The sequence below is a fragment of the Schistocerca gregaria genome, chromosome 4, assembly GCF_023897955.1.
Source record: "Schistocerca gregaria isolate iqSchGreg1 chromosome 4, iqSchGreg1.2, whole genome shotgun sequence".
NCBI classification, from domain to species: domain Eukaryota; kingdom Metazoa; phylum Arthropoda; class Insecta; order Orthoptera; family Acrididae; genus Schistocerca; species Schistocerca gregaria.
Genome location: NC_064923.1, coordinates 403,102,756 through 403,125,384, shown reverse-complemented (window position 1 = coordinate 403,125,384; position 22,629 = coordinate 403,102,756). Strand labels below are relative to the sequence as shown.

General features: G+C 39.3%; 1 protein-coding gene across 1 annotated transcript in view; it reads left to right on the top strand.

Annotated features, from left to right (window-relative positions):
• Positions 1–22,629, top strand: part of LOC126267504 (cytosolic non-specific dipeptidase) — a 180,350-nt gene that overhangs the window by 137,160 nt on the left and 20,561 nt on the right. Inside the window, exon 6 of the mRNA XM_049972801.1 lies at positions 8,406–8,627. Within this exon, the coding sequence (XP_049828758.1) occupies positions 8,406–8,627 (222 nt within the window). The remainder of the gene's footprint in view (positions 1–8,405; positions 8,628–22,629) is intronic.

Sequence of the window (22,629 nt, the reverse complement as noted above, 5' to 3'; positions counted from 1 at the left end):
TAATAGTTTCAACTAGTTTTGCTTTGTCAGGATGGACTTCACATGTTACACACTTACATTTTCATTTGGATGATTTTTCACTGCAGGTTTTTTGCGTGGCGCGATACTTGAAACTTTGCGAAGCACTTTTGTTGATCATCATATTGATGCCGGATAACATTTGAAAATTCGAAATAACTGGAGGCACAAATTCACTAAACTTCTCAATTGCCGCCATCTTGAATACGTGTTTAAACAACCATCATCAAACCTCAAAGGTCTTCCTCAATGCAGAAAGTCACAATGTCAAAACAATCCTCCTCTTGCCTTGCTCTGTTCAATGGCATTATCCCCATTTAATGCACAAATATTTCTGGCTACCTCTGCTGGTTTTCATCTCTTCATGGCTCTTCTTTGATGTCTATTCTGCTGCACAGTGGGACTGCCTCTTTCTCTCCTGTGGATTCCATATCCAACAGGAATTGTTTCGAAAAGTAAATCACAAGTGCTTATTGAACAATTCCATTTATAATGTAACTCCTGTCACAACTTTACCAACAGCAGACGACCTATACTTGACGCCTGATGTCTATTGTTTACGATTTAGCCGAACTGTATGTTGTCTTCTCCATGAACAACTGCTCAGTATTACTTGACTTCTCTTGCGTGCTGCCTATCTTGTCAGCAAGAAAACTTTTAAATCCCCCATCTGAATCCCATATTTGACTGTCCTGACAAGCATCCAACTTGGTCAGGATTATATGATTTTGGCACTTACTGTAATTGTCTTAAACCACTGATGAGTAACATTTTCTTCGCGAACATAATACATATAATTTGTTTTGACTTCTGTCACTGAGGGGGAAGTGATATTCTTTGCCTTCAACATTAATTTTGGGCCAGTTTGTATGCATTTTATTGCCACAAGATCCCCAACATTGTACATGAAGGATTTCTTTTGAGACTGGTTGAAGCTAGCACAGTTTTTGTCTTACATCTTACTGTTTTACATTTAGCATCCTTCTAGTAATTTCATGATGTGAAGTGTGGCCTATGTGTGAACTCTAAATCCCGTGAAAAGTACAAATTGTGTTTACAAATACTTCCATGCTAAGTTGAATTCATGGCATGTTGAACTGTTGGATTTTGAACCATTTGATATGGTTGTCTATATGAAGCTCGGCAATAACTGTAGCCATAATACAGTTTATACTGTCAGTCCGTCCTCTCCCTCTTTAAGGAGTCTTGTTGTTATTAAAATGTGTCAGTTTTCTACCATTCAGCAATAATCCTCAAATTATTGAGATGTAAAGCAAGTATCTTTATCGGTAGTTACTTGGATTGGACTCTCAAAATTATTTTTCTGCAATTCTACGTTACTAATTCTTTCTACTGATTTTGTAGTCTTTGCAGGATACAGGCAAATAAACTTATTACAAGCATCATCAGTAATACTTATAATTCATTTGTGCCTCTTATGAGCCAATTAAAGGAATCTATTGTGATCCATATGACAAGTACAAAATAAGGGTTGAAGGAAGGCTTCCTTCTTTCCTGATTTTTTTTAATTCACAGTTAAACATTTTACACAGTTGGAGATCACTCGTTTCAACTTGCCAGTCACATCCGGAATAAAAAAACTTTGTTTTACTCCCTCTTTGCTTCACTTAACAACATCCTTTCTTGTGCACAAGGCTGATGGTTTCATACTGCACAATTTGGAATCATGAAAATCCTTCTTCCATTGTTAAACTTGTAAAGAAGTTGTCATAAGATCATTCATTGAGAGAGTTTTCGAATGCTACCAAACCATTATCTTTTTCATGGGCTCTTTCTGATATTAGCTCACCTGCAAAACCAAACTATACCTTTACACAGAAACTTAAAACTTCTACACATTTCATCCTAAAATCAGATTTGTTAGATGCTGTCATGGTGGTGCCATCATCTGGAGATATAATTACAAAGAAGTCCTCTTTCCTTGCATATCTGTGTAGCCCAGTTTTTAAAGATGTTTGGTGGCTACTTTCTTCCAATTATGATAAGCCAGAATAACCAGGCATGAGTTAATATAGCTTGCTACTTTATTTAACGTACTAGCACCAACTCAACAACCAAGGAATAAACAACTAAAACTATTTATCAAATATACAAGTACCCCCACCCGCTTGTTCCTCTAAACCCTTAACTTAACAAACAATGGAAAGTCCAGGATGGACTGTACCAATATTATGAAAAGGAATGTTGCCACTCACCATATAGCACAGATGCTGAGTCGCAGGTAGACGCAACAAAAAGAATGTCACAAATAAAGCTTTCAGCCCTTGAGGCCTTCGTCAAAAATAGACAACATGCACAAACGCAACTCACACACAAACATGACTGCAGTCTCGGGCAATTGTAGCCACACAAAGAACAACTTAACTTTTTTTTCCAAATTACATTCCAAAAAATAGCTTATTAATGGAAAAACATAGTATAATGAATGAATTATGTATATACATATAAAGATGACTTTTGAAGATCAAAATAATGACTTACAAAGTTTTGAAAATCACCTGTAATAAAATCCTGAGTATACCCATGCACTGGTCTTTGACTAAAATATCCTGAAACTTGAAGTCATTTTTTAATTTTTGTGTAGCTATGAAGTCTAACCATGTATTTCACAACAGATTCCTGTGAACAAAGTTCCTGTAGGAGCTGACTGAAGCATAAAGGGTGTATTTTCTTGTACAACTGGTGAGCACTTTGTCGCTCAACTGATGAACTGTCATCACTTTCAATGTCTAATGAAGTAACATCACATTTTTCTTAGAGCTGCTAAATTCTGTGTCAAACTCAGGATCACTGTAGTAATCCTTTTCTGAAAGCATTTTGTAAACAACAATATAAGAGAGAGTCTGAAAGTGCGCATTTTGTTGTTGAGTACCCAAGTCTGCATACTGTAAAGACAATATCAAGTGGCAACTACCTCAATCAAAACATGACAGCCAGGGTAACAACGTAGTACCAGACACTAATGGCCGAACATATAACTATCAGTACTGAAATGGATGTAAGTTGGATTTTATTTTTTTGAAGCTCTCTTCTTAAGTTGCCCTTGTATACTTGGTATTTTAAGTTTAAGTCAAAATAAAAATGAGGTAACTCAGAGTTTATGTTAAGGGGCTAAATCCCGGTTCCCAGGGAAAGTTGGTAACTGAGTTGACATCTAGCCCCTATAACAACAGCCTACGTAAGTTCTGGCATAGTAGCAGTGAGTACTATAGCAGCAGTCTCTTCTGCAATCACCGTGATACCCGCCACATCACTCAGTGCTGTCGGATCATCTTGTTTTGATGTATAATTGACAAATCGTTGTTGTCCCAGTTCCTCCATGTCTAGATATGATGGCTTTAACTGTCTGTGGATATTGTTCCGTGTCTACTATTCTGGTCAATTTTGAAGGTGTCTGTGTACCTTGAAAATACCTTGTATGGCCCAGTATATGGTTGGCTTAATGGGGGCTATGCTGTATTGCCTCAGAGCCAGACACGTGGTGTAATATTTAGGTCCTTGTGAACAAAAATCTGTCTTTCTACATGTCTGACTGGTGGGCTTTCCTGCAAATATCTCATGCATATACTGAGTTGCCATGTGAAGTCCATTACTTCTGATGGTTGGGTCTCAGCTCTTGTTAGGCTTATGAGCTCTACCAGTGCCCTCAACTGTTCTCCGTAGACCATTTGAGATGGTGAGCATTGTAAAGCCTCCATGACTGTCATGTGCAGGCCCGCCAATACCAGTGGTACCATTTCTGTCCATGTATATGAAGAATGGATCAGTTTAGCCGTCAGTGTATGATGCAACTTTTCCACCATCACGCTACACTCAAGGTGATCACTGGTAATGCACAGATGGTTGTGAATAGCTGTAGGATTTCTGCTGAAACCCATGATTCAAACTGTCATTCGTAATCCATTGTAACTGCGTGAGGCATACCAAATCTTGAAAACCATATACCTAATAATGCCTTGGCCACTTTCTCTGCCAAGATGTCTGGTATAGTAGCTTCTGGCCATCTTGTCAACCGATTAATGGCTGTAACCAGAAAATATTGGCCACCCGAATATGGTATCAGTACCGTGTTGTCAGCACGAATGTTGGAAAATCTTACTGGGTGTTGGAAACTGCCTAACTGGTATAAAAGCATGGTGACTAATTTTGCTCCATTGGCACTTAAGGTAAGAACATGTCTAAGCTCTGCAGTCCTTCTGTACTCCAGGCCACACCACTTCACTTGCTGCTAATTTTGCTGTAGCATGTATGCCTGGATGAGCCAAATTTGTAGTGCCTGGAAAGCCCTACATTTAAATTCTCAGGAAGGTAAGATTGTTGTACTCCTCACAGTCTGTCACACCAGATGCTTGTATCACCTTGTGTGGCAGGAATTCGTCATAGCCATAGGGCTGCATGTTCATTTGATACTGATCAAGCTACTTTACCACTATCTCCACCCACGGTACTGCTCATAAACTAGCGCAGTTCTGTGACAGACAATCTGCGATGATGTTGTCCTTGCTGGAAATGTGTCACACGTTGGTTGTGTATTCTGCTATATACTCAGCCTATTTTCACAGCCGTGGTGATCTGCGAGCTGTGGCACAGTGGAAGAACAACATTAGTAGTTTGTGAACTGTTTGCCCCCTACTGACGACCAAAAGTGTTGAACAGCCATGTAGATTGCCAACATGTCCTAGTCAGTGGTGTTCCTTTTCCTTTGGTTTTCCTTTTCCTTTGCTGTGGTGTGAGGCTATGTGAATAAAAGGCAAGCAGTTGTCATCTACCATCCACCTTTTGTTGCAATGCTGCTCCTGTGGAATTTTGACTTGCATACACTTGATGGCCAATGGGCTGTTAATTCATGGGTGAGCCAACTGTGCTACTTTTGCCAAACAACACTTGACTGAGAGAAATGTGGCTTTGCTTGCTGGTATCTAAGGTACTTTCAGGTTGCCGGCCATGTATTTGCCCATGAGCAATGCAGTGAGCAGTTTCTGTTGTTTTGCCATCCCACAAAGGTGTTATCGATAGAGGTTCCCATACCAAAGAATCTACACAATCCCTTGTACATTGTTGGTATGAGCATATTCTGTACTGCCTTGACCAGCCCTCACTGCGGTACCAGCTCAGCAAAACAGACAACTTATCCTAAGAAGTGCACTTCTCGTTTGCTGAATCTACACTTATCAGGATTAACTGTTGTGCCAAATTTTTGCAGATGCTGGAAAAGCTCCTGCAAATGGGATGCATGTTTTTCAGCTGTTGATGAAAATAAGAGAATAGTAATGTAATCGTAGAGAAGTGGCAGACTCTGTAATACCTCATGCATAAAATTCTGCCATGTCTGTGCAGATTTCCTCAAGCCAAAGGTCATGAATTTGTACTGAAAAAGCGTGAAAAGTTTTATTGTTGGGGTTTTTGGTACATCCCCGCAGCTATGAGAATTTGCAAATAGGCTTTGCACAGTCAACTGTACTAAACAGTTGAGCTTGGGCAGTAGTTCTGTTATAGTGTGTTTTGTTTTTGCCTTGGTAACAGTTGAGTATTATCTGAGTACTCTATAGTTTCTGCATAAGTCATGACCTATCTTTCTTTCTCACCACGTGTAAGGGAGATGACCATGGGTGGTCTGATCTGTCTATCATACTTGTTTTCAGGAGCTCTACAAACCCAGTCTGCACCACCAAGAGTTTGCCTGGTGGAAATCTCCTCGGATAATCTGCAACAGGCTGGTACAGCAACATGCAGATATTGTGCCTCATAGAGTGTCTGCATCTCCTGTTGGTAGTGAATTTGTGGGTGATCAATGGGAACTCTTGTATTACCTGGCCACAGTGCTCATCCTCATATGCCATCAATCCATCGGAAATCCTATTGTGTAGTGCAGTCGATTGGTTTTTACTCTGCTCAGAGGACTCTTCTTCATCTGCCAGCATGGACAACACGTTCATCAGATCAGAATTGTGATTCATAGTAATTAACTGTCTGTTGACTAAATCTGGCAAGAGGCAGAAATATGATAAAAAAAATTTGCACCATGTATGGGGTCAGCGAAATTTGTAACCATGAATGTCCACACAGGCTCGAATGAAAGACTTAAGTCCAATGTCCGTTTATGTTCTCCATAGATTTGGATGGCCAACTTGTTTGCTGCTGTGACTTGTGCCCTGCTGTCAGTGTTTCATTTGCCAGCTGCCTTCACACCTTCTTCTGTGGACACACAAGCTGTTGGGGGCAGACATCAGCATCCTTTAAGGTCCACTCATGGAATTTGGGTAACTGCAGTTTTTAGTACAATGGTGTGCAGCTTCCCCAAAATGCCTGTGATACCAGCACCACAGATCCATATTCATCTCAGATGAACATTGATCACCCTTCTTGCTCACGATCTGTTTCTCTGGAATACTCATAACGGCAACATACCTTCTGCTGCTGTTTCTATGATTTTAGATTTAAGCATGCTATCTGTTCCTCCAACTTTTCTACCCTTTTTTCTTGTATTGCCTCCACTGTTCAGTGCCCATATGAATTGTCGATGGCTTGTGCTGCTTCCATATCTCTTCCTTGATCATCGTTACTCTTGTTTATGATGGTGACACATACGGAAACTTCCACTAGGCTATTCACTACAATGTCTGGCTTTCCCACTAGCTCTTACAGTGACAAACCTTGATAAGTGTCTATTGCTGTATGAAAGTTCATAGGCAATTTGAACAGTCAAAGCATATGTAATGACTGTTCAAGCAACAAATCTGATCCTGCCAATGCATGTTAAGGCCTCCATCACTTGATATAGAGATGGGTTACCCATCATTTCATCCTTAAAAGGCCTTCTCTAGTCAGAGTTCCAGTGTCAAAGTATATGGTTGTGTGAGCACCTCCTTTAAAGTGCTGTAGCAATGTTGTGGTAGAACATCTTCTGTTCCCTCTACCACAGTCTTCTAAATGTTCTGCCATGATGCTGTATTTATTTTTGTTTGTAACTACATCGTGCTGTTGGGGATATACTCTACGTGCATAAATCTAGTTGTTGGGCCAAAACAGCAGAAGCTTGACACGTCCCAGATGATTCATCGAACTTGCATCATGACAAATGATGTTTGTATCTGTGAATTGCGATGTAGTTGAGGCTGCGGGTTGTTCCATTTTGACATGTGCCACAGCTGTTTGCATGGTTACACTGGTCATTCTCTTTGAAAAAATATCTTCATTTACAATGAATCACATCAGGGTCACTACTGTGGTGGTTACTTTCTTCCAGTTATGATGAGCCACAATAACCAGACACAAGATAATCTAGTACACTATTTTATTTAACACACTAACAACAACGCAACAACCAAGGAATAAAAAAAAAGACTTTTAATCAAATATAAAAGTTCCTTGTTGCTATAATGCGCTACTCACTTCTTTCGCTATTACTTTGTGGCGAAATACTAACATCGCCACAAATGTATCTCATGAAAGGATGTTGTTGAGCATGTTCTTTAAACTTATATTCCTAATTATTCTCCTTAAATCATGCAGAGGTTTGTTGGTTGTAGAATCATTTGAGATAAACTTCCTTAAATATCACATTAATCCAAAGAAACTTTGTAATGCTGCAATAGATTTCATTTCTCGAAAGTTTTGAAAGGCATCTTTCTTCTCATCTGGAAGTCCTTTTTTCTGCACTGTACAGCAAACTCAAGAACCCCAACAGCTCTTTTGAAGAACTGATACTTAGCAAAATTAATTTTGAAGCTTATAATAATATACCAAGTGACTGGAGTGCCTTGTACTCACTCTGTGCTGGCAGTTCAATATTGCCCACATAAATAAATATGATTTTCTCTTAAGGCAGTGTCCAAAAAATTATTTATAAAGTGGCTGGATGACTGCAGGCAAATTTGATTTTCCAAGTGGAACATCCCTGAACTGAGAATGTCATGAGTGTGTTACAAAAAAATGAAGTATACTTTTGACTCTCCTCTATAACATCAACATTAAAGAATCCATTCTTGATGGCTTGTGTGTAAAATACACGTACACCTTTTAGTTTATCTAAAATATTTTTATCTGTAAATTTGCTTAATTTTCTAGGAATCAGCTTGGTGTGCAGTAGCACTTGTGGTCATGTGCCACTTTGAAAATGACTGCATATTGTGAAATGAGGACAGTAGACAGCCATATGATCATAATTCAGTCCCTCATTTACTTATTTGCCCTGTATCATCCCATGGTCTTCAGGAGTTGACCATTGGCTTGGCACTGTGGCTTCAGCATGAACTGGCTCACACAAGACAATCAGCGAAAAAGCATGGAAGATGTAGTCAGTCTCATGTATTTTAAAAATTTGCTAAGTTTATGTTAATTGGCTTTTATTTCCTTTTTGTTAATAGATCGAGCTGCTACTTCATCGCTGGAGATATCCAACACTTTCATTGCATGGAATTGAAGGTGCATTTAGTGATCCAGGAGCAAAAACTGTGATACCTGCAAAGGTCATTGGTAAATTTTCGATTCGTATTGTACCCAACCAGACACCAGAACGAGTGCAGGCTCTTGTTGAAAAATATCTTAATGAACAGTGGAAGAAGCGAGGTAGCACAAACAATTTTAAGGTATACATGTCACTACTTCTTTCATGTTTGCAGAGAGAGAGAGAGAGAGAGAGAGAGAGAGAGAGAGAGAGAGAGAGAGAGAGAGAGAGAGATACTATGGACTTGATGTGTGACGTAAGATACCATTTCTTTTATACATTGCAATTAAATCTTATCTATTGCTTTACTGTGATTTGTTAAAGATACACCCCAACCAGAAAATATGATGATGGATGGTTAAACAGACTGATAAATTGTTACTGTGTCATAGTGGCTCTGAAAATTAAACAACAGAAACTCCTGGTAGGAATATCAACAATGTACAAAAAGATGTACATGTTAAGTTGCAGACAGGTACAATAAAAAGACACTTATACAAAGTTTTTGGCCATAGCCTTCATCAGCAAAAGAGAAATAAACACCATTCATACACACAATCTGGCACACCTCGTAGAGATAAGTCTGCCAACTCTGGCAGCTCAGGCCAGAAGCAAAACACTGCTTCTGTACTTAAATAAAGTGTAGATTGGTACCAGTTAACTCTGTAAATTGCCACAAACTTTCATAAACTGTTATACATTACATGGGAAGTTACTACTCTCAGAACCAATTAATATTAGTATCTCAAAGACTCCTCAGTAACATGTCTGTGAATAGTATATCTCAACAATTGCTTATATACATCATATTAGTCTCCCTTGGTGCCACAGATCTTCCATGGTACTGGACTTCTTCATTCCTTCTTGCTCCACAGAGACTACAAATGCTTTCCAGCAGGTAGACTCTGCACCTGTTGAGTAATACTTTTCCACAATATGTGGCCTGATGTTTACAAACTAATTGTGATGATGGACATCTTTACTCTGAGCTCTGTATTTGATGTACGTGATACATCCCCTTCCATGAATGGTAACTGCAACAGCTGTGTGTGAAACTAAATTTTAGCACATACCCAAAAAGGAAAGTGGACAGATATGATAAAAATCATTATTTAAATAAATGTGGCTGGAGCACCTTTAGCAAAACAATATTAGGAGGCCAGAAGGAAATGAGGAAACAGATACAAGATGTATAAACAAAGTAATGGAAATATTATAATTTTGCATGTTGTATTTATATGACTCAGGCAATTTTTTTTCATTGTTGTGTTGGTAAAGATGTCTGAAAATTATCTGTACAATACTAGTCATATCAAATATTTAATTTGTCAGCTGTCAAAAAGGTTACATGTGTTTTAGTAGTGCTGGCAATTATTTTTATAAGAATGGAATAAAGTGCAGAAAAATGGCCTTTAGTGAGTCTGCTGTGAGTAAAACAAGTTATGAGAAGTATAAGCATTCTGAAGAAGGCTGTGAAGATAATGGAAATGAAGAGAGCTTCAGGCATCCCATTACATTGTCAACTGGTGAAATAGTGGGGAAAAAAGGGGAAAAAAAAAGATTACGAACAATTGTCAAATTACAGTCAGAGATATCATTGATGATATTGGCGTATTCATTGGCACATGCCATGAAAATTCTTTGCAGGTTTTGGGTGTGACATCAAAATTTGTTTCAGAAGTGTTGAATTTCAAACAAAATCAGGAGTGAATGCAAGTTGCTTGGGTGTCACTAAATGATTCAGTAATGATGCTGAACTACTGGAATGTACCATGAGGAGGAGGAGGAAAGATGGATTTATGGATTTACTGATACATCATCAAAACCAAGGCTCAATCATCCCAGTGGAACCATTTTGGATCACCAGGATGAAAAAAAGCTCCACAAGCATTATCTAAAGTTACATTCATTGTGTTTTACAACTGTAATAGTGTAGTGCCCCATGAGTACTTGCCACAAGATTGAACAATCAATAAGGACTACTATTTAAAAATACAATACTGTTAGCATGAAGCAGTCTCGGAAAAAAGCCCAAGTTCTGTGAGGGGAAAACTCATGGCTCTTGCTCTATGATAATGCACCTGCTCACACCTCATTGTTTGTACCTAGTGCATTGGACAGGTCTTGGGACAATTTATGAAATATTAAAGCCTTACCTGTACTTTATCTCATTCTTAACTGAAACATGGTATCAAAGATAACTGCTGGCCTCATTTCAGGATACAAAACAGAATCAATCAAATTGGGTGCACACCAAAACTGATCCTTAGTAGGCACCATGCAGAAGGGACCATGTGTTGTAGGGATCTCTGTCCTTAATCATGTTAATGGTAATTTGTTCACACTATTTGCACATTCAGATAATTTTTTTTCCATTTCTGAACAAGCGATAAGGCAATAGCACCCATAGAACAAGGTTATGGAATTACATTATTTTCATTGCAAGTGTCACTTGCTGCTATATCAGACTCCTAATTTCTCTGGTCTTCCACACTTCCTGATACTCAATAAAATTACATTTGATTCCCTTGTGGCCATAGTATTTTAAGGATGTCACTTGTATCTTATTTGCCACTTGATCTGCTGGGTTCATTTGCTGACTAGTGGGACACACAATCTCTGTAAAATGACACATACAATACATGTCCTCTGCCCTGAACATGCTGCTAAGACGATGTAATACCTTTAGAACATTTAGTGTTTCCTTTTCAGATCATTCAGGTATGGTAACCATGTGAGTTTGTCACCAAAGATGAGGATCATGAACTTTACTGGTTCCTTAAAACTAAGGATTAAATTATCAGTCATACTTCAGACTGATTAATAACATGATGTACCTGATAATCCACATTTACTTATTAATCTAGGTGAAGTTGAAGCACCTGGGTTTTGCTCTTAGTTCTAGACCCCTTAGTGTTAACTGAGTTGTCTAGTAAGCGAGATTAGAACATAGACAAAAATCTTGCACAAATGTGAAATATTTTCCACTACTAGCATCTGTGGATAATACACTATTAGTGGCTATTAAAAAAAGGAAGAGTTAAGATTTTTGATACCGTTCTCCTGAGTGCATCAATTAAACCTGAAGTACCACTCTGAAAGGAAGATAATACAGTAATGGAAAGACACCTTTGGAAGCAATTACTGTATTGCCAGGTAGTGTTTCAGGCCTTTTCAATGTCAAATAAATATCATATTTTGTGTTCCACCACCAAGAAAACTTGGTCTGTGTACATTGAGTAATACCTCCTAAAATCACACCAAAGGCAACTGAGAAGCCTTCTGCATTTCAAAAATCCATATGAAGCAGTTATTAATGATATCTTCTGTATACCAGTGGTAATTGCAATACTGTGATGACTATGGGGGTTGCTGTAATCCTTCCTTATTTTCAGGAGAGGTTTATTATTGCTTCTCTGCAGGAATCGGGGTATTGTCCATGAAGCCAGATTCTACTCCCCCTCCCTTATTTTATCTGGGGACAGGTGTGAGTGAAGCCTCATTGCTTGTGATGTGCATTGAAATATCTGCTGAGTAGCAATGCCAAATCATTTCTTCTCTACAATGCCTTCTATTCCACATCTGAATATTTATCAAAAACTGATAGCAAGGTAGCTAAAAAGTATTTTCAATGTATGGTTACTCACATGAATAATATCAAAGACTTAATATGTTCATAATCATTAAATTTAAGTAGCCAGTAGAGATGGTTAGCATGTAGCCAAATTCGCAAACAAATCTTGTATTGATATCCTGTAAAGACACTTATTTAACATTATGTGGAAAGAATCATCCTGTAAGTAGTGCAGGGCACACTTAATTAAAGTTCTAATGTCAAAACACTGTAGAAAGAGAATCACTGCTCAGATAGATGTCACATTTGAACAACATTTTATTGATGCAGGGGGAACCAACATGAGAGCAATAATAATAATAATAATAATATAATAATAATAATAATAATTTGCCAATAGATGGTGCTGTAAGCATCAGAATATGCACACCAATAGACATGCAGCACACGGCTGTTCCTCAGTGTGCGACTGAGATGCCCAGCATGACTGTCTCCATGCAGGATCATGCATTGCTGGTAAAGATCTTTTACAAGAATGGTGATTGTGCACCAGTAGCCCTGCAGAAGTTCTGGATACTTGAGGTTATGATAAAAAGTATTGATCCAATGTCTGCTGAGGGTCTGGAGAAAATGATTACAAAACTTGAAAAGACTGGTTCTTTTGAAGAACAATGTGGCAAGTGGAGGAAAGCAGTTGATCTTACATCTGCCAAAGATGTTGCCAAAGTATTGTAGGAGGGGTTGAGCAGTGCTGTGCAAACATTTAGTGCACAGGGAATTGCTCAAAAATTGGACACCTGGCATGGTGCATAAAATCCTATGAAACATTCTGCACTGTTATCCATACAAAATCACCCATGTTTAGGAGTTGCTTCCTACTGACCTGCCAGTAAGACAAATGTTTACTCTGGAATTTCTTGCTCTCATGGAAGTGGACAATGAATAGTCTTTGGACAGACAAAGCCCATTTCCATCTCCAAGGACATATCAATACATGGAACTGCAGAATATGGCCAATGGAAAATCTGCACACACATCAACCAGTACCACCTCATTCTACAAAAGTGACTGTGTGGTGTGAGTTGTCATTGTTTATTACAGAGCTGAATTTTTTCAAGGGGGTTGACTCCTGTGGGTCCTGTTTGCTATACTGTCTTTAGTAAACACTATGAGAACCCTTTGTGTACCAACATCATTCCAAGCCTCCAATATTTTTATGCAAAATGGTGCTACTCTACACATTGCCCAGCCAATGAAGCAGCTGTTGTAGACATTTTGGAAACACTAGAATTACCAGCTGCCATTTCCCTGCAGCCTGACTGTCCAGATCACCTAATATTGATCCATGTGACTTTTGGCTGTGAGGTGATCTGAAACATGTGCTCAGTGTTCCAGTTATGAGTGCAGCTGAATTGAAGGCAAGCATTATTCAACACATTCTGAATCAGACATACTGATTTCTTACATGATGCTTCTTGATTTCAAATTGTGACAGAAAACAGTGGGCAGCATATTGAACATGTCTTGTGCCAGTCTCACAACAATTAGAAACCGATGTTATTTTGCTTTTTATGTGTTTTTTGGCCTTGGAACAATTATATACTGATTTTTTTTTTCGCCAATATGGTACAACTTTGCTGTGATGAAAGGGCTCACTTAACTAACAGTGCTACAATTGTTGACTGCCAAACTCACGCAGTCATACACATTGAACAATATGGACGGTGTAATATGCAATTCGAACTATAGTCATTCTATTTGTGATTCATCTGTCATTTGTAGCCGACCCCATTTACATTATTTCGCTTACAACACCATCTGTTGGTGAAATTATTATTAAATGATGATTCCCCTTGCATCAATAACATGCTGTTCGAATTTGACATCATTTTGAGCAGTGGTTTTCTTTCTACAGCATTTTGAAATGGGAACTTTAGTTGTGGACATCTGGTATATAAGTCACCCACATACATCTGCATATAAGCACAGATGTAGATGACCATGACCTGCCACTCCCTCCAATAACTACAACAGCAACAACAACAATCAACAAAGTTTTTGTGGAAATATGCTTGAGCAAAGGATGAAGGGAGCTTGACATTAGTAGTTGTGGAGGAAATCATACTGTAAAATTTGAGACACAATTATGAAAAACATTATATTGTTATAAAATTATACTGCCATGAGCTGCTGTGGTGCATGCAGTGTGGTGTAGTGGTTAACATTGCTGTGAGTTACTAGTGCAAACCCGACCAACAGCAGCTATTTGTTATTTAGTATGAGTGTGTGCTGGAAAGTAATGCTTCTGAATTTTTATTCTGTTCTCAATATTAGTTGAGATATTACATGTTATGCATATTACTTGATTGACTTGCCCACTTCACTGACACAAGTTGCAACTCTTTGCCCCTTGAGAGCTCCAAATAGTAGTGCATAACATGGCGGTGTTTAACATAACTGTGTCAATGCATTCAGAATGCTGTAGTGAAGTTTCTAACTACAGAAATTATCCACACATGGAACACCCTCTCCCTCTGCATGACAATATCAGATCACACAAGAGTGCTGTGACATTTGCAACACTCTGATGTCCTGGGTTCAATGTCATCGATCATCCTCCATACTAGTCCTGATGTGGCCCCATCTGATTCTCATCTGTTTTCAAAACGTAGAGTACCTTTGAGGACTTCACTTTGATAGTGAGGAAGATGTGTTCTTTGCCAGGGTGACTATGTTGAGAAATAAATTTATGGATGTGAAGAATAAGATGTATAATGTTGATAGACTATGTTTTATTTAAAAAGCTTTAAAAGTTTTCACATAAAGAATTCAGAGGCATTACTTTTCAGGATGCTCTCATATTTATCATTTCTGGGAAGTTCTTGAAATATCCCATGTTAGTATGTTGTGGAATATTCAGCATTTGTATAAGTACTAACACCATAGTGCTCAGAGCCATTTTTGTAAGTACTAACATATTCAGTGTCTGCATAAACAGCTGCACTCTCCATCCAAGAGGTCAGTTCTGTAGTAGCTTGTGTTGGTGTTGTATTTCATTGACAACCTTGCTTTTGCCATTTGGACTTGGATTGTGGTTACAATGTGACATGTTTGTGGAGGGCTTGGGTCCTCCAAAAGATCTACATCTTCATGGATCCAATTTGGCAATGTAAAAGCTGTTGCCTACATGGACAGGGACTCAAATACAAGCGGCACATCATTCCCGCAGTTCTTGTATTCAGGAGACCAATGGATTCCAAGCCAGCAGTAAGTAAGCTGCACATCAGCCATTCATAAGTGTATTTCAGAGATACTAGTAAAGACCCAATGAAATGGGTGAAAGGATTCAATTGAGTCACCAAATACAGGAGGTGGGATGACGTGACGTGTTTGGCAAATGTGTATTTTTACTTGGACAGAAATTCTCAGGAGAGTTTGAGAACAATGACGAGAAGCTAATTACTTGGGAGATATTTCAGGCCAAAATGAAGAAAAATTTGGTGACAATCAACAGGCAATCCAATTGGTGGATGAACAATTGAAGAACATGAACCAGTGTCATGGGAAACTGACACCATTATACGTACAGAATGTTCTGGCCCTATGTCAAATGGTGAATCTGAATGACAGAAGCTAATATCCCATACTTCATGAAAGGAGTCGCAGAAGACGTGTACCAATCTGTTCTGGTAAAGGATGTCACAACAGCTAAGGAGCTTATCAAGTAGTGACATTACATCTAGGAAATGCAACAGAAAAGAAACAGACAGAAGATGTATGACCTGACTCCCCTATGTGGTCTCTATGACAGTTGTGGGAAGTCACCACAACCTCACCTCTCTCATACAACAGTTAATGAGAAAAGAGATACAGCATTTTATGGCAACTAGAACTTTTGGAATGAGTAAGCAAGAGATGGTAGCTACAAATGTTGACCAGTACTTTGGGAGGCAACAGCTAAATCTGCCAGGAAAAATGGACTAGGACAGCTCAGACTTATGCTGCAGCCATCAAACAACAGCCCAGCCCCTGACCAAAACAGGTAGAACCTAGTCCTATGTCAAGTATAACGCTCCATAGAAGAACAAACAGTTGGTGGACAGAGGACACATGCCAGTGTTTTTCCACTATGGATGGCCTGGGCATATTGTACACTACCGCAGAGAAAGAAGGCAAGTTTTTGACAATAGCTACCAGACATCAGCCATCATTACAGGTAATTGTAGTCAACCTGTGTGTTGAAGCCCATTGTTGTATCCAGCATGCTGTAGTTATTTTCCACCGCCATTTGCTTAGCCATCACAGATGCAAATCTTCCATGGATGACAGTTACCAATTTTTCAGGAAATTTCATTAATGTCATCATAGACGGCCATCTTCTTTGTGCTAGTCATCCTGAGGTAGCTTCCTTTACTTTAATGTTGTTGTTGTTGTTGTCTTCAGTCCTGAGACTGGTTTGATGCAGCTCTCCATGCTACTCTATCCTGTGCAAGCTGCTTCATCTCCCAGTACCTACTGCAACCTACATCCTTCTGAATCTGCTTAGTGTACTCATCTCTCGGTCTCCCTCTACGATTTTTACCCTCCACGCTGCCCTCCAATGCTAAATTTGTGATCCCTTGATGCCTCAATACATGTCCTACCAACCGATCCCTTCTTCTAGTCAAGTTGTGCCACAAACTTCTCTTCTCCCCAATCCTATTCAATACCTCCTCATTAGTTACGTGATCTATCCACCTTATCTTCAGTATTCTTCTGTAGCACCACATTTCGAAAGCTTCTATTCTCTTCTTGTCCAAACTAGTTATCGTCCATGTTTCACTTCCATACATGGCTACACTCCAAACAAATACTTTCAGAAACGACTTCCTGATACATAAATCTATATTCGATGTTAACAAATTTCTCTTCTTCAGAAACGCTTTCCTTGCCATTGCCAGTCTACATTTTATACCCTCTCTACTTCGACCATCATCAGTTATTTTACTTCCTAAATAGCAAAACTCCTTTACTACTTTAAGTTTCTCATTTCCTAATCTAATTCCCTCAGCATCACCCGATTTAATTTGACTACATTCCATTATCCTCGTTTAGCTTTTGTTAATGTTCATCTTATATCCTCCTTTCAAGACACTGTCCATTCCGTTCAACTGCTCTTCCAAGTCCTTTGCCGTCTCTGACAGAATTACAATGTCATCGGCGAACCTCAAAGTTTTTACTTCGTCTCCATGAATTTTAATACCTACTCCAAATTTTTCTTTTGTTTCCTTTACTGCTTGCTCAATATACAGATTGAATAACATCGGGGAGAGGCTACAACCCTGTCTCACTCCTTTCCCAACCACTGCTTCCCTTTCATGCCCCTCGACTCTTATGACTGCCATCTGGTTTCTGTACAAATTATAAATAGCCTTTCGCTCCCTGTATTTTACCCCTGCCACCTTTAGAATTTGAAAAAGAGTATTCCAGTCAACATTGTCAAAAGCTTTCTCTAAGTCTACAAATGCTAGAAACGTAGGTTTGCCTTTTCTTAATCTTTCTTCTAAGATAAGTCGTAAGGTCAGTATTGCCTCACGTGTTACAACATTTCGACGGAATCCAAACTGATCCTCCCCGAGGTCTGCATCTACCAGTTTTTCCATTCGTCTGTAAAGAATTCGCGTTAGTATTTTGCAGCCGTGGCTTATTAAACTGATAGTTCGGTAATTTTCACATCTGTCAGCACCTGCTTTCTTTGGGATTGGAATTATTATATTCTTCTTGAAGTCTGAGGGTATTTCGCCTGTCTCATACATCTTGCTCACCAGCTGGTAGAGTTTTGTCATGACTGGCTCTCCCAAGGCCGTCAGTAGTTCTAATGGAATGTTGTCTACTCCAGGGGCCTTGTTTCGACTCAGGTCTTTCAGTGCTCTGTCAAACTCTTCACGCAGTATCGTATCTCCCATTTCGTCTTCATCTACATCCTCTTCCATTTCCATAATATTGTCCTCAAGTACATCGCCCTTGTATAAACCTTCTATATACTCCTTCCACCTTTCTGCCTTCCCTTCTTTGCTTAGAACTGGGCTGCCATCTGAGCTCTTGATATTCATACACGTGGTTCTCTTCTCTCCAAAGGTCTCTTTAATTTTCCTGTAGGCAGTATCTATCTTACCCCTAGTGAGATAAGCTTCTACATCCTTACATTTGTCCTCTAGCCATCCCTGTTTAGCCATTTTGCACTTCCTGTCGATCTCATTTTTGAGACGTTTGTATTCCTTTTTGCCTGCTTCATTTACTGCATTTTTATATTTTCTCCTTTCATCAATTAAATTCAATATTTCTTCTGTTACTCAAGGATTTGTAGCAGCCCTCGTCTTTGTACCTACTTTATCCTCTGCTGCCTTCACTACTACATCCCTCAGAGCTACCCATTTTCTTCTACTGTATTTCTTTCCCCTATTCCTGTCAATTGTTCCCTTATGCTCTCCCTGAAACTCTGTACAACCTCTGGTTCTTTCAGTTTATCCAGGTCCCATCTCCTTAATTTCCCACGTTTTTGCAGTTTCTTCAGTTTTAATCTACAGGTCATAACCAATAGATTGTGGTCAGAGTCCACATCTGCCCCTGGAAATGTCTTACAACTTAAAACCTGGTTCCTAAATCTCTGTCTTACCATTATATAATCTATCTGATACCTTTTAGTATCTCCAGGGTTCTTCCATGTATACAACCTTCTTTCATGATTCTTAAACCAAGTGTTAGCTATGATTAAGTTGTGCTCTGTGCAAAATTCTACTAGGCGGCTTCCTCTTTCATTTCTTAGCCCCAATCCATATTCACCTACTATGTTTCCTTCTCTCCCTTTTCCTACACTCGAATTCCAGTCACCCATTACTATTAAATTTTCGTCTCCCTTCACTATCTGAATAATTTCTTTTATTTCATCGTACATTTCTTCAATTTCTTCATCATCTGCAGAGCTAGTTGGCATATAAACTTGTACTACTGTAGTAGGTGTGGGCTTCGTATCTATCTTGGCCACAATAATGCGTTCACTATGCTGTTTGTAGTAGCTTACCCGCATTCCTATTTTCCTATTCATTATTAAACCTACTCCTGCATTACCCCTATTTGATTTTGTGTTTATAACCCTGTAGTCACCTGACCAGAAGTCTTGTTCCTCCTGCCACCGAACTTCACTAATTCCCACTATATCTAACTTTAACCTATCCATTTCCCTTTTTAAATTTTCTAACCTACCTGCCCGATTAAGGGATCTGACATTCCACGCTCCGATCCGTAGAACGCCAGTTTTCTTTCTCCTGATAACGACATCCTCCTGAGTAGTCCCCGCCCGGAGATCCGAATGGGGGACTATTTTACCTCCGGAATATTTTACCCAAGAGGATGCCATCATTATTTAATCATACAGTAAAGCTGCATGTCCTCGGGAAAAATTACGGCTGTAGTTTCCCCTTGCTTTCAGCCGTTCGCAGTACCAGCACAGCAAGGCCGTTTTGGGTAATGTTGCAAGGCCAGATCAGTCAATCATCCAGACTGTTGCCCCTGCAACTACTGAAAAGGCTGCTGCCCCTCTTCAGGAACCACACGTTTGTCTGGCCTCTCAACAGATACCCCTTCGTTGTGGTTGCACCTACGGTACGGCCATCTGTATCGCTGAGGCACGCAAGCCTCCCCACCAACGGCAAGGTCCATGGTTCATGGGGGGGTTTTACTTTAATGTTGGATGCTAATTGTTGTCACCTAAAGAATAGTATGCACTGTGATATGAAAGCTATTGTGCTGAAAGTCACAAATGGGAAATATGCCCAGCTGAATGTGTATTCAAAGGATAACTATCAATGACGGAACACAGTCCTTCGAACTGTTGTCTTAACGGAATGTAGTAATAATCCTAATCTTGGCGGAGGCTTCTTGCAGGCATCACAAGCAATCACATACTATAGGAGATCAGAGCTCCAGATTGACATAGCAATCCCAACAAGTACATGTAACTGAGTTTACTTTCAACTGTTTTTTTTTTTTGCTGTTAAAGACATTGTTATCCTGCCCTCATCAATGACACGAGTTAAACTGTGTAGCTTTTGTCTCTTGCAGATACCTACTTACTACTCAGACTTATAAAAGAAATCTAAATGCAAGTAACAATATAAGCATTGTAGCCACTCAAGGAGAACTATGGATCACTAATTGTCACAAGCAGCCACAACTCATCCCTAAAGGTACCCATGTAGGGACAGCTGAACCAGTCCAGGAAGACCAGCTTATTGTCACTGATGAAAGATCATACTCCACTACTGGTAGAGAAGTCGAGGGAGGAAGCTGCTATTGAACTGTAAATAGGACCTGGCTTGACCTATGAACAATGTTGGCCAGTGACACCCTTTCTGTATCAGTTTTTGTATGCTTTCAAATGTTCTGTGATGCAAGAGCTTATTGTGAAGAAAAGTCTCAAATGGAAAATACGTCCAACCAATAGGAACATGCGTTGCAACAATAACTATCAGTGACGAAACACAGCAGCCTATGGTAAAATACTGTATGAAGAATGGGAATCATCCACCCATTGCCACCATACATGTAGAGTGTCGCTGGATGAACTAAGGATAATCAGAGAGGAAGAGGAGAAGATGTTGAAAGATGACATCATTGAACCCTCAGAAAGTCCTTGGCCCCTCCTGTGATACATGTGAAGAAGTAGTGCGGCACATGGCATTTCTGTGTCAACTACTGATGATGGAACAAAATAATGAAGAAAGATGTCTAACCATTGCCGAGCATTGATGACATTATAGACTGCTTAAAAGGAGTTAGGAACATGGAAATAGCTTTTTCAGCCTCAATTGGCAAATAGCCTAACTAGTAAAAGACTAATTTTGTAGCTTTTGATGGCCTGTATGAATTTAAGGTTCTGCCGTGTGGACTGGGTAAATCTTAGTCACATTCAAATGTGTGATGGATAACCTGCTTCACACCTTAAATGGATGATATTTTGTTTCCACATTATCATTTTTGAAGACATCAGAAGAACATCTAAGCCATCTGAAATCTTATTGATGTGTGTTCAAATTGTAGGCTTCTGTGTGAAACTGAAAAAATGCCTCTTCTCCTCCATTGAAATAAAAATCTTGAGGAGTCTACAGAATGGTAATGGAGTCTGTCCTGATCCAGATTTTCCAACTCCTCAGCACAATGTGATATGAGAAATTTTCTTGTGATGTGCTTGTACAACTGGCCATTCATAAACAACTTCTGTAATAAGGCACATGTGTTGCAGTAACTACTGCAAGGAGAAGCCATATATTCCTAGAATGAGCTGCAAGTAACACCTTCTATTTTCTTTAAGGAGGTGCTAATATCTTCTACAGTTGTAACATTGTATGATGAGACTGCAGAGACAGAACTTCACACCAGATCTAGCAGTCATGTGATAGGTGGTGTCCTAGTGGAATTTCACAAAGGCGCTGAAAATGTGATAGTTTATGCTTCCAGAGTCTCTCCAACCCTGAGATGAACTTTCCTACAACAGAAAAATAGTGCCTTGCAGTTGTTTGGGCCATCAACAAGTTCTGGACTTATTAATTTTGCAAAACATTCACCATAGCAATGGATCACCATTCTCTATGGAGTGGTGAGATGGGCACCAAGGCTTCAGGAGCACGACATCACTGTGGTATACAAAAGAAGCAGATGTAAGCACAGTGATGCTTTAAATGACATTTCTGCTGAAGAGAGGGGAGATCCAGCATTGCTAGAAACCGTAAGACTTGAAGAATGATCAACAACAAAGGAGAAATCTATTTCATAAAGAGGCCATTGTTCAAGAGGAACTATGATTCAATGGGGCTGATATAGTTTTTGGTCATCCCACCTCATATGTGGCCAGCTGTCCTACATTTGATGTTCAACACTGTGAAGAGGGTGTAACAACACAGCCAGCATACAAATATCCACCAACACCATTACACATAGGACCATTGACTAGATCTAGACCCAGAGTGCTGCAGTCAGTTCCCATGAGAACTTCTGAAGCAGCTGGTCAATGTTTCTTCAGGAGAGGGAGCAATGCTGTGAGCTGTGGTGCACGTAGCGTGGCATGGTGGTTAGCACCACTGGCTGGCTTGCGGCAGGCCAACAGTTCAAGCCTGATCACCAGCAGTTATTTGTTACCTGGTATTTATCATTTCTTGAAGATCATTGAAATATTGTATTTCTGTAATGTTTGTGTATTCTTGAGTATTCTGTCTCTGTAGAAATACTAGCATTCTGAAATAGTAAATGTCTGTACAAATAGCCACTCTCTCCATCCAGGACATAAGTTCTATTCTTGTTCTGGCTGTATGTTGGTTTTCATAAAAATGTGCTTTCAGTGCTAAGTGTTGTATTTCCTAGACAACCTTCCTTTTGGATTTAGACTTGAAAGTGGTTATCACATGACGATATCATTTCATACAGATACACATTTTGTAAATAATACTTGTTATAAGAGTAAGAATTTTCTGTTCATTATTATGTGCCATGCACAGTGCCAGAGGATTTCTGCTCAAATCTCAAGATGGCAGTAGGC